Raw genomic sequence first — 13,563 nt, 5'->3', positions numbered from 1 at the left:
AATTGTGATTCAAGTACTACAATTCATAGCCAGGTCAAAATTTACCAACAAAACAAATGAAATGAAATGGGGTTTAAAGTCCTACCGTTCTGCTCCGACTGAGCTAATGAAGACGGGAAATTTGGCCCGGGCAGCGGCATTATGGCCTACACTTATTTTCAACTTAGTGCCCGACATGTATTAATAAAAAAGACAAATCAGTGCTGTACAAAATGACAGGCACCAGGCCCCGAGTTTACAAAGCATTCTCAGACTTAAGTTAAGAATTTACTCAACTTTCAATCACTGTTTATGAGAACTATCTTTAATCCAGAAACACAAAACTTTGCACATACGTTTCTTATTGATGTATTTGATACATTAAAACAACAAAAGTTTTATAAAGGGCTATATTTTAGTTAAAATAAGGTGAACAATTTTGAGTACAAATTCTTAATTTAAGTCTGAGAATGCTTTTTGAACTTGGGGCCTGAGGTTTTGTGCCTGACAAAGCCTGAATCTGTGCCCGACATTGTGACAGACGCCTTATTTCCAGGCTAGTTACATGTGAAATTTTAGTAAACCTGTGCGTGAGACTTACATGTACATGTACTCATCGCTTGTGTGTGTTTGGCTAGCGAGCCAGCCTCTTACTCACTTAGCCACCATGGCTCCCATATAATCAAAGAAGACGTCATAATTGACTGTTAAATTGATAATGGTAAAATATATTATCTGTAAAATCTAACACAAATCTGACTATCCATTCCGTGATTATTAAACATACATTATGCACAAGCTAAATCTGTCTATTGCAGGTCTTTCTTTAGGCCTGAAATGTTATCTAAATTATTAATTAGACATTAATTAACCTATCCAGACCATAAACAACTCTATATGGCATCGCTAGCCTGCGATCTTTAGTGGATTATGAGCAGATTTACTGCATAACTTTCCTTCACGATTAACAGATAATCGAGACTATGCTGTTTATTGTACTGACTATAGTAATGATGATTGAGGCTAGGCGGAAATTTAAATCGCTTAGTTCTCGGTTCATAGTGACCAATTTGAATGAAATTTTCAGCAAATTGCCTTTACAGTATTTAGTTTCTAACTATTATAGTGAGAACTGCCAACTCGTTATCGAATCTCCCCTAATGTATCTTTAATAAATATAGGATGAGTTTCATGTATTTTTAGTTGTTTAATAAAAGCTTGTATAAAAAATAGTATCTTTCTTTTAAAAATCAACAATCCTAAACTTCGGTTCAAGGCGTGCTTTGCCATACAAAAAGATTATGCATGAAAAGCAGACAACTTTGCTCTAGACAACGCCCACTTATGTCACAGTCAACATGTTATGTATGTAAAATTTCCATTGAAAATTAAAATAGACTTGTATTGAACCATACAGTCAACATGTACATATAATTGAAAACATGACTTAAAAAAACACACACATACAAAATCTTATAATATTTAAAGTGCACATACACGTAGGGAACTTTTCGATACGTGTAGCCAATGGTTACTTTATCAACTTTACGGCTAGTTCACACCAATCTGATTGAAATTAATTCAGTTATCTTCACTCAAAGTCGTAAAAATAGACCTTCCGTTCGTAAAAACGACTTTGCCAATTATTGAAAACACTCTTAATCCCCTCAGACGCTAGTGACCAGGGCTGTCGGTAATTTTTCACAGTTGATTAGCAGCACTGCTAATCAAAAAGTCCAATTTTGCCAAATTTGATTAGAAAATTTAAAAATTGATTAGCAGTTTTTCAGTTTCAACATAAAAACCTAAATAACAAGATATTACTTTACTTCATAACAAATATGATTAGATTCCATTCTTACTATTCTTAGATTTTTTTTAACACTGCCACAAGTACTTGTGACAGTTTGTGAATGTGATGTAGACATTTAGTTAGGTCTTATGTCTGAAGCCAATTCTTAACAGTGACTTCCAAGGCCCCAATCATTTTAATTGTTATTTTTTGTTATGTTAGAAATCTTCGTTAGAAAACAATTTCGTCTGCTTTTTATCGTGTATTGCTATTTTTGTTCAATCGGGCGCACCTCGATTAACTAGACACACGCAATATTTTACGGGAATTTTTACTTTGATTTATCATTTTACAATACGTTAACATATATTTATTTTTTTATATTTTATTTACAATACGTGGGGGATACACTGGATTTCTTTCTTTCAAAATGAATATAATATAATTACTTGATGTCTCGCAACGTGAGTGGTACTACTTGATTCCCTATTTCCGGTTTAATAGTCACTATTCATAGAGTTATGTCCCTGTATTATATAGTACCGTATAATGAATTGTGTCTGGGTAGTTCGAGAAAAAAATGTCACACGGAGAATTCAGTTTTGTTTATAAAATTTTATTCAACATTTTATACACGTTGAAAGTGTTCAGAAAGCCTTTTAGTCTTCAAATGTGGATTATCCTTGTGTCAATATCCAAAATGACAGGCATATTAATGATTCCTAGTTACTGCGAATCAAAAACTTTAGATTTTAATTTTTGATTAGCAACGGATAAAATATGTATCGCAAATTGCGCTGCGATACTGGTTGTCGGCAGCCCTGCTAGTGACGTCACAGTGACCGAATGCATATTCGGAATGTTTACTCCTTAATTACCTATATACAGCTGGTGTGTGTATTCATTAACGCCTGACTGATTCCTTAATCCCCATAATTAAATAAAACAATTGACTACGGAATAATTTGTTTTGTAATTCATTTTAATCTAAGATCCAATTCAGAATTTGTTTCGCTCTCGTTTCTCATGACAGCAATTTTAATACCCTCTAACATCGTGTGCAGTCCAATCGATTCAAGATACATTTTCGTCAAAAGAGTATTGTGGTTCTAATTTCCCCGAGTAAAAGAGTACAGGAGTAAAAAGATGTGGTCATGCAAATGTATCATAAAATTCAAACATGATTGAAAAGCGATCCGTTATCATCGTACCGCTAATTTGACTTCATTACTCTGAAATAGACCGTAAAAATGAAATACGAAAAAATATCTCAATATACGTTAGAATTTACAGTACAAATTAACAGACAGATTGAGAAGGGCCATCTAACTATCTTTGTGTATTGATAATAATATGGCAAGCAGTGTCGTTAATATCTATCATTAATTAATCAATCTAGGGGTGATGATTTTTAATTCCGTTATTTTCCGTTTCAGAGCTGACCATATTCCGTTTTTCCGAGATAAAATGTTATTTTATGAATAAATGAATAAAACATCTTAAAATGCCTTTTATTACAAAACGGATCATTTTAAACCAATGATAACAAATGTTGAGAATTGTGAATGACTTGTAATGTTCAATGACTAGTTATTCTTTAAACCTGTTTCCCGAATTAAATAACAGAAAATTACATCTTGTGAGCTCGTTTCATCTTTTTAGCAGACGAAGCCATTTTTCTCAGCTGCTAGTTGTAGTCGCGATTTATCCAGACATCTTCGTAGTTAATACCGTTTCTTCGAGAATAAGGGCTGGATTCACAAGGCTACGGTATATTTGTGATGTAACATGGTTAATGCAGATAAACAGGAGTCACGAGCCCGGCAGTAAAATAAGAAGTAAATGAAACGATTTTTACTTTTATGAAGTGACAGAAGTTTTTTTTAAGACATATATACATTACAATGTTTAATTCAAGTTCAACTACAGAGTAATTGTATACAGGGATACATGAAAGACGGGTTTTCGTTTCGATTAAAATTATGATTCCTAAATGATGAAATGAAAGTAGCTAAATACTAAAATAGACAGTAACAAAACCATGCGATATCATTCAATATTTCCGATTTTTATGAATAAAAAGATGAAATACTTGGATAACTGCTTTTCCGTCTTTTTTCGTGTGAGATTTCAAATTCCGTTTTGATTGGACAATTCCGCGATCACGGAAAATCATCACCCCTATCAATCCGACTAAAGTTATACAGACTTGGGGTAATAAATTAATTTACATCTCGGTGTTAGCAGTGATTGTTAGTAGGATTAAGAATGCTGATTATGTAATTATCTTTTTTACGACGGTCAGATCAAAGACATCACTCTAGGTAGAACGTGTGCGTTGTACCCACAAATGAACTAATGGTAGAATCGTACACACACCTATTAATTGTATAAAATAATTAAGTTTTACTCAACAGTTGTTTGTAATTATTATTTACCCAATAATTATTGCTCACCGGTGTTTTTGTAATCAGGTAGCCTCATATTATTTGTTGACTGGCGTCTAAACAACATTTAATTGACTTGATATGAAATCTAAATATAAACTTTTTCGAGGGATAAACTTTTGTGATACGATTAGGTTAACTTCTATTTAAACAATGGCACCTTAAATGGATCTACGGCACGATACAGCATTTTAAATTCACTCTAAAATATTCCAATCACAAATGTCTAATCTATAACAACGCAAGACGATAATTCGGTGATTATGATTATGCCAGTCACATGTTAATTGGACTGACACGTACACACTTGTCAACGGGTGGTGTGTATTGTATAGATAATGTATATAGTATGTGTAGTGCCTGTGACGTCACCAGCCAATCAACCGGATTAAGGTTGTAAGTTGTAATTGAAAATTTGAAAACTATTTTTGGCTTTCGGATACTTAAACTTCAATAGCTGAATTAACTTCCCACTTAACCAAATCCATGGCCTAAGGCCAAATGGAAAGATTGCAAAATCATATTCTAAAAAACAGGAATCAGCTTCGGCTCTCCTATGTCTTGTCTGCGATATCACTTATGTGGAAGCAGACGTTAAACACCAAGAACGAACGAACGAATTAATTTTGACAAGCATGTCAACGTGCAGCTCACGGATTATTGTTAACAATTTCTAGGGGTTTGTAAAAAAGATTGCATGTCGTGTACATGTAAATATTTATTTTGTTTTTTGTGTAGGTCATTTTCAAATAAATTCATCAGCATATTATTCGTTTTAAATATATAACTTTTATGAGAAATGATGATTATCAAAGAACCGTAAGTGCAACTAACGTTTTATCGTTCGGTTGAGACTTTTACTAACCATGTTAATAAATATTTTCTTTCGTGTTTTGAATTGGCCTATTTCTAATAAATTATCCCAAGTCCCAAACGTTGTATACCCGAGTCCCAAACGACGTATACCAAAGTCCCAAACGACGTATACCCGAGTCCCAAATGTCGTGGTCATATTTTTTTTAGGCCTAGTCCCAAATGACATGTAATCGAAAAAGCATATCTGAGTGAATCGACAGAGGTTTGATTGCCTGACATTACGAATTGTTGAAAAAAAAAACGAGTCGAAGCGAGAGCATGTAAAATCTAGTCTTCAACAGGCATTGCATTCTTGTTCTTTTTTATTATATATTGTCTGATTGGACATGGTGTAGTATGCATATAATATATAGGCCTATATACACGGATAGGTCAGACTCCTGTGATTACAGCAGCTTATTATAGACATTTTGAATATTAGTATCGATGAACTGCTTATATACTGAATCCATTAACAATACACTGAATCAATCTACCTACGCCAAAGGGCAAAGGCGAGACAATGACAATATGTACATATTTACAGTCGGTCTGTCACATTCAAGTGTTCAGTACCGTCAATATCAAAATGATTATGATGAGAATCCTACCGCAAAGGGGTTCACGTCCCCTGGATCTGCAAACGGGTTACTGTCGAAGCCGGACATTATCTATCCTTGTAGATGTGAAGACAAAGTAATCAACTGCAATATGTATCAAATTTTACAACTTCTTCTATACATTTAACCAACATAAATAACTGATAATCAGAACACCATTCGTGAGGTGTTTTTTCTAAAATGGCAGATTACTTATGACGCATGCGCACAAGTTTATATCACATGAAATTACGTCATTTCTGAATTTAAGTTAGGTTGTCATCAGACTATGGCGAGTAATTCAATGGATTTATGATGAAGGATTTAATTCGATTAATAATCTATCGTTTTGACACTATTGAGTTCACATGGGATACGAAAATGTAGAGTATTTGTGACCATATGGCACGTGTCGCTTAACTTATGAATATTTATGAGCAAGGACCGCCTGACTTCCGGTATTGGATGAAAAACATGTCAAAATCATCACATATTTTCTGATCGTATTGTTTTGTTTCTGAATTTTATTAATTAGTGGCCATATTGTGATTTTCTATGTCTGCAGGTATCATGGCGGGAAATGGCTTCCAAACATCCTATGCGAACGACAAGCCCCCTTCCTCGACTGGAAGTGGAGAGGCAGCAGAAATGTCAACAGACCCTGCCAGCAGTAGCTTCTTTACAAGTGATTTTAAAAGGTATAATAATAATAATAATATTATTATTACACGTTGGCTAAGGCCTACATGTATGTATGCCCATTGCCCAATCCCTAATTTGGTATAATTTTGCAAGGGTTGATTTTGTAAGAAACATTATAATACAAGGTATGGATATATAAAATTTGATTGGTAATAATAATGGGTAGATTTATTTGACATTTCGACTATATCGGTACGCTTCGTAAATGAATATCCTTAATTTACTGGACGGGCCGCGGGGTTGTTTTAAAATATGATTGCGGCACTTCAACATATTTGCAAGTATATCTGTCATGACCAACACAATACACAAGTATTACAATACAATGCTCAGAGTAGGCCTAACAATAATGAGCAAAAACTATAAATAACAAATACCTTCACATGGAATCGTTGTCTACGATATCACCTTAGGTGGAAGTGGACGTAAAACCCCAGAAACGAACGAACGAACGAACATGGAATCAAAGATTTGGGCCACACCTAGAAGCACTCTACGACCCAATTTACAGTTTGAGTTAATATGTTCTGCAAATTAACATATCTAAAATTTTGGGCTAGACAAGGCCAAGCATGACATCAGTAAGCTAATGAGTATTAAATAAGAGAAAGAGAGAGAGAAATGGGTTTAACTTCCACTCGACACAAACTAGGTCATTTCGAGACTAACATATGGTTCATTTCTATTTCAATAATTAGCTTGCACGTTGGGGTCTTTAGGAGTGGGAGGAAACTGGAGGACTTGGAGAACACCCTCAAAGTTGGACAGGCGACCCTATTCCTTGTCACGTAGAAGCGAAGAATCGAAATCATGCCACTCAACTCAATGACAGACCTTTTGATCCAACGTGCACGCGTTGACCATTCAGCCACACCCAAGGTGCTAGAAAAATTAAGACTTAACCATTTTAAAGCGAGAATTTCAAATTTTCTAAGAAAGTCAAAACATAATTATTTCTATGTCTTTTGCTCAATAGGTTATCAAATCACTATTATACGATCATGGGCATTATTTCCCACCCTTAAAAATCTATGACACAAGAAATAACAACACAATTACCTCCCCTGTTTTGCTATTGACAACACGGGGCAACCATTTTCCAACGTTGGAATTTGAAGTTAAAAATGATACTTTTGCCAATTTCTCAGCTGGCAATAGCGAATTATAGGATTAATAGGATTATTCCTTAACAAGGTAGGACTGTTTATGGATACCATATCTATTTTAAGGCTTTATTTTAATACATTTTTAAAATATAACTTGAAAATTTGCAATTTCCGCTTTAACTCTATTTCAGGCACGAGGATTTGAAAGCAATGCTTGATAGTAACAAAGATACTCAGAAGTTGGAGGCAATGAAGAGAATTATTGGGGTGAGAGGAGGATCTATCATTTTAATGTCGTCATATATTGATGTCACACCCACTGTCATTTCCTTTTTTGAGAGCACAATTGGGGCGACAATGATATTTTTAATTTTATATCTCTTTGTTGAAAAATCTTGTTAGATTAAAAGTCCTATTGATTTTCAAAGATTGTCAAATAATAATAATTTTTAGGGGCATGTACCTTTGTTAGGAAATCTTAGAAATTTATTATAAACCAATCTTTTTATGATTACAGTTTTTTTTTTACTTTTTAGATGGTGGCTAAAGGAAAAGATGCATCAGATTTATTCCCTGCAGTTGTAAAAAATGTGGTCTCTAAAAACCTTGAGGTAATTAAAATAAAAACACTGATATTGTATAGACATTAAAGATACATTATGTAAGATTTAGATAAAGAGCTAGCCATTCTTGCTATAATAGTTCGAAAATAGATAATGTAAAATGAATAATTTGAAAATTTCTTTCAAATTAATCTATTGCCAGCGAAGATATTAGCCTTTGAAGGTTTGACAGGACGTGTGCAATAATTTCGACTAACGTACTGGTTGTTCGAGGCTAAGTCTCGTTCCTCCATTTTTTAACTTAAATCAAAATATGGCTGAACTGTTCTAATCTATTTAATATCGGAGAAATCTGTTGCTATCGAGAGTTGATTATGGCCTGGATAAGTTAATTAATGTCTAATTAATAATTTAGAAAACATTTCAGGCCTGAAGAAAGACCTGCAATAGATATAAGAGTAGGCGATAGTGCCGTTGCCTGTGCAAAATTCCCCTCATAGCACACTGTATGGCATATGCCTGTCTTCATTAGCCCAGATAGGAGCAGAGCAGTAGAACGTTAAACCCCATTTCATTTCATTTCATTTGTTGACTGCTCGGACGATTTAGCTGCTGTGGGCATATGTTTTGCTGCCTGGCAACCTTTCTTTATATATCTTATTCTGTTTCAGATAAAGAAATTGGTGTATGTATATTTAACAAGATATGCTGAAGAACAACAAGATTTAGCCTTACTATCTATTAGTACATTTCAACGAGCCCTGAGGGTAAGAATAATATATGAGTGACCGTCCTAGACATTCGCCAATTCGTCAATGGCGACAATTATTTTTATTGGCGAATAAATTGATGAGACTGGCGAAAAATTTGGCGAATGAATTTTAGAGAGTGTTATTTCGTAAATCTGCTAATATTAAACGCTTAAATTCTTTCGATTGACTCGATGGAGTGTCTATTTTTAGTACATTAATTACCCTAGTCTCAATCTAACAAGTCGCAAATCAGTCAATGTTACGCATTAAAACGACCGAAAGATCGAGTCTCGAGACTATAAAACACAGTTACGCCTCTTTTGTGTGGCACTGCATTGTTTACATTCGCTTCACTGCAAGTTTTCTTTACTTACGCAGCAAATAAATTAAATGCACAAAAATGACAACTAATACTAGTAAACCCAAAATAAGGATGGATTCCTTTTTCCTTCCGAACGACTACTGTTAGTCCAGAATCTACTTCCGTGAGTGAGAGTGTCATCTCGGACGGAAGTCCTTCATTGGATTCATCAACATGTGGACAAAAATTAGACCTTATTAACCGAGACCGTCAAGCTAGCCCTCAATGACCTCATGCATATATATAAAGGATGGACCGGAAAGCATAAATTTTGAATATGTCAGAGCATTTGATCAGTGGTGTCTTAAAAAGAATCGTCGTGTCTTTTCTGTTATGACGATGAAGTAAATTAAATCATGTGACTGTGAAGTACGTCCTATAAACATTTTTTTGTTATCTGCATTCATTCTCTCAATAATGTGAACTTTTGCATGGACAAGGTGATAAAATAATATTCTTGTGTACTCTATAAGTACATATCAAACATTTATTTTCATTTTTAATTAACAAACATATGAATAAAAATGGTATAAAATATTTGGCTAAAACTTTCTGAATTGGCTAATAATATTTTGATTTGGCTAAAGGTTTTAAGAGTCTAGGACGGTCAATAATATACGATATTAATAATCTAAAAGCATTTATAGTAAATGGATAGAGCAATATACACTGTAACCCAGGTATCATTTAATCTTGTGTATCTATCACTAATCTCTTTCACATTTGTTTAATATCAAATCTTTGTCTAAAATTTTGTAAAAAAAATTTTAAAATCACCAAAATTCATCTAATTTGTACTTGTGTTCGGTTTAAAGCTGACCATTCAGTTTTGATAATGAGTGTCCAATTTACAAGTGTTTAATTTCTCGATCAGTTAAAAAATAAACAACCCAACTGATTATTGATGTATAATGATTAATTTTTGAACAGTGGTCAGGAAATTAAATACTTGGTTTATGCGTGTGCGCTATATATCATACTGGTGTGGTTTCGATTCCCAGATTGTATGTGACAAGGAGTAGGGTCGCCTGTTTTATCCGGGTCTTCCGATTTCCTCCCACTGCTAAGGAGCCTTGCACACATGCGAATTATTGAAATAAAATTGAACCATGTTTTTGTCCTGAAATGACCTAGTTTGTGTCGAGTGGACGTTAAGTAAACAGACTGGCTTCCCCTTGCTCTGTCAAACTGAAAAATTCATGAGCTTGCTCTTTCAATATTTCAAATTATATATAAGCAAGCAAATTCAACACATTAATTTGACCAAAATGAAGTCGATAGTGGTCCTGTTATGTCAGTGAATTCATAAGTCTCTATGGAGATAAAGCCTTCAGTGTCTGTGGAGCCTGTTTGTAGAATAACTTACCATAGGAGATACAGAGTTCTCAAACATTAGCCATGTTCAAATCCAAACTCAAAACTCATTATGGATGGAGTGAGCGCAATTATAAATTTACATTATTATTATTATTTATTTTCAGGATCCTAATCAATTGATACGAGCCAGTGCTTTACGAGTTTTGTCGAGTATTCGTGTATCTGTTATTACACCAATAATGATGTTAGCTATAAAGGAGGCAGTGATGGACATGTCCCCTTACGTGAGGAAAACGGCAGCACATGCCATACCCAAACTATACAGGTATTAAGCTACAAATAGTGGTGGGGGGATTGGATGGCCGAATGGTTAGCACGTGCGTGCTGAATCATACGGTCATTGAGGCAACTGGTGGGGTTTCGATTCCCTGGTTGTACGTGACAAGTAGTAGTGTCGCCTGTCCATCCTCCGGTTTCCTCCTACTGCTAAAGACCCTACCTGCAAGCAATTATTGAAAAAAATTGAACCATGTGTTAGTCCGGAAATGACCTAATTTGTGTGGATTGGAGTTAAACCCCATTTGTGCAATAAATGTGAAACTGGAAATTAAAAATGTTTGTTATGTCTGTCCTGGTTCCCCCCCCTCCCCCAAAAGCTACTGAATGTTGTATAGTTCGATCGTCAAAATTTGTAAGGCTAAGCTAAGAGAGAGAGAGAGAGAAATGGAGTTTAACGTCCACTCGACACAAACTAGGTCATTTCGGGACTAACATATGGTTTAATTTTATTTACATAATTCGCTTGCGCGTAGGGGTCTTTAGCAGTGGGAGGAAACCGGAGGACCCGGAGAAAACCCACGAGGTTGGACAGGCGACCCTACTCCTTGCCACGTACAACCGGGGATTTGAAACCAGGCCAGTCGACTCAATGACAGACTTTATGATACAGCGCGCGCACGCTAACCATTCAGCCATCCAACCCGCCCGCTAAGCTAAGAAGAGAAGCAGATACTCTGTGTTCTATAAAATAAATTCTCTTCCCATTGCGCAAATGCAGTTATTGAAAAAATTGAATGATAAATTCGTCTACAGAATTGACTCAACCCCATTCCGTTCTGGCATTGATAGGTTTCTGGGGGGACATTCTTTTGTGATATTTGGCTCTCCGACATTGATAGGTTTCTGAGGGACATTCTTTTGTGATATTTGGCCCTCCAGCATTGATAGGTCTCTGGGGGACATTTTTTTGTGATATTTGGCTCTCTGGCATTGATATGTTTCTGGGGGACATTCTTTTGTGATATTTTGCCCTACACAAACAAATTAATTAAACAATGATTTTTATACTTGATATATTTTCTAGTTTGGATCCCGAAGTTAAAGATCAATTAATTGAAGTTATAGAAAGATTACTGGGCGATAAAACAACAGTAAGTATTTTTTGATGCGGCTAGGTTGAACAGATCCGTCTTTCTGATGTTGGTTTTCACTCAACTTGAATAGGTCAGAGTCACATTTAATTGCATTAAGGGGTGAGGCTACCCGAAAAATGTTTTCTGAAATTTTAAACTTAAGCCTTATTGAATTGAACATGGCACACTTAGTTAGGAAATGTAAAAAACAAGTGAAAACTAACATTAAAACGAAAGAAAAAAAAGTTGTTGCTAGGGTAACACATTTTTTTTGTAAAAAGTATGAAAAATGTAGGTACACCATATCTCTGGCACTAATAAAGATAAATGTCTCATTTTCGGACTGCTTATTCTTTAATAATAACCCTAAAACCAGACAAAGATTTTTTCTCTATAATTTTTATAGTTTCTTGGAAAATGGTGTTTAAAACATTTGCCTCACCACAATATTTTGTCTTTGGAGAAATATTTTGATAACTTTTGAAATATTAATGATAATTCAAACTGCTTTTTTTTTTTTTAATGCTAGTTTTCTCTTGTTTGTTACATTTCCTAACTACTTGTGTCATCTTCAATTCAATAGCTTTAAAATTTCAGAACACATTTTTCAGGTAGCCTCACCCCTTAAATGACTCCCAAGTTTTATAATCGTACCTCAATCTTATTGTTTTGTTTATAGCTTGTAGCGGGAAGTGCCATTCAAGCGTTTGAAGAAGTTTGTCCGGAGAGAATTGATCTGATTCACAAGAATTATCGTAAACTATGTAATTTGTTAGTAGATGTAGAAGAATGGGGACAAGTTGTAATAATAAATATGTTAACCAGATATTCCAGAACACAATTTATTAGTCCTAATCAAGCCGTAAGTATAATAATCCTCGATCAATCTGTTAAAATACAGATCCTATTTCGTTTTGGTTTGGTTTCCACTTGTCAGTGATGCAGGACGGAGGGCCTGACAAGGTTAGCCGTCTGGTTGTTTGGATAGGATGGAAAACCGAGTACCCGTGTACCCATTGGCGTGTACGTAAAAGATCCCTTGCCAGTTGGAATTCGATATAAGAGTAGGCCGTAGAACGCTGCCCGGGCAAAATTTCCCTCATAGGTCGTTAAACCCCATTTCATTTCATTTTGTTTCGTTTCGTTTTTTATAGTTCAAAGTTTTGTTTTACACTAGGGTCTGGAAGAGTTGTTATATAATCCGCATTCTGGATGATATGAGAGATTAGCTAATGAAACGGTCTGTTTCGTCGAGTTTTTGGCGTGAGGTGGACAGAACTGTGGGTAACCCACTAGAAACATCAACGCTGATTGGTTAGTCAAATGTCTGACGTCATATGGTCAAAAGCCGCTTGTATGACCTCTGACGTGGTATAAAAATAAAAAAAACGGAATATAGATCTGTATTTAATCAGATTGGAGTTTCATGTTAGTCCGTTTATGGGTGGATTAATGGTCCTTGAGTTGTGAATCACTTGTCTGTCATCTATGCAAGCCTTGAATATGACATCACGACTGTATGAGGATAATCAATTCAACGTTCCAGAATTTAATTTACCTAGAGACTTATCATCCTGTTCCTTGCTCATTTGGGGGTTTGATGGCCGAATGGTTAGCACATGCGCTCTGTATCATAAGGTCTGTCATTGAGTCAACTGCCGTGGTTTCGATTCCCCGG

The 13,563-nt window shown here is 35.1% G+C and overlaps 2 protein-coding genes across 6 annotated transcripts in view; one reads left to right on the top strand and one right to left on the bottom strand.

The window, feature by feature from the left end:
* Window positions 1-5,879, bottom strand: part of LOC126819720 (secretory carrier-associated membrane protein 1) — a 30,163-nt gene extending 24,284 nt beyond the window's left edge. For all 3 annotated transcript variants that reach the window (XR_008787798.1, XM_050547925.2, XM_050547924.2), the window contains exon 1: window positions 5,685-5,879. Coding sequence is in view for 2 of the 3 variants with exons in the window: in XM_050547925.2 (XP_050403882.1) it covers window positions 5,685-5,741 (57 nt within the window). In the remaining variant the exon portion in view is untranslated. The remainder of the gene's footprint in view (window positions 1-5,684) is intronic.
* Window positions 5,880-5,975: 96 nt separating this feature from the next.
* LOC126819683 (AP-3 complex subunit beta-2) overlaps window positions 5,976-13,563 on the top strand; it is a 32,236-nt gene continuing 24,648 nt past the window's right edge. For 2 of the 3 annotated variants that reach the window (XM_050547860.2, XM_050547858.2), the window contains exons 1-7: window positions 6,238-6,370; window positions 7,672-7,747; window positions 8,017-8,091; window positions 8,715-8,810; window positions 10,638-10,798; window positions 11,837-11,903; window positions 12,565-12,747. In XM_050547860.2, the coding sequence (XP_050403817.2) occupies window positions 6,243-6,370; window positions 7,672-7,747; window positions 8,017-8,091; window positions 8,715-8,810; window positions 10,638-10,798; window positions 11,837-11,903; window positions 12,565-12,747 (786 nt within the window). In that variant the 5' untranslated portion in view covers window positions 6,238-6,242. Of the gene's footprint in view, window positions 6,371-7,671; window positions 7,748-8,016; window positions 8,092-8,714; window positions 8,811-10,637; window positions 10,799-11,836; window positions 11,904-12,564; window positions 12,748-13,563 lie in introns of all 3 variants that reach the window. The other variant, XM_050547861.2, reaches the window with a different exon arrangement.

The sequence above is a fragment of the Patella vulgata genome, chromosome 4 (assembly GCF_932274485.2).
Source record: "Patella vulgata chromosome 4, xgPatVulg1.2, whole genome shotgun sequence".
NCBI lineage: Eukaryota > Metazoa > Mollusca > Gastropoda > Patellidae > Patella > Patella vulgata.
This window is presented reverse-complemented; position numbering and strand designations above follow the sequence as displayed.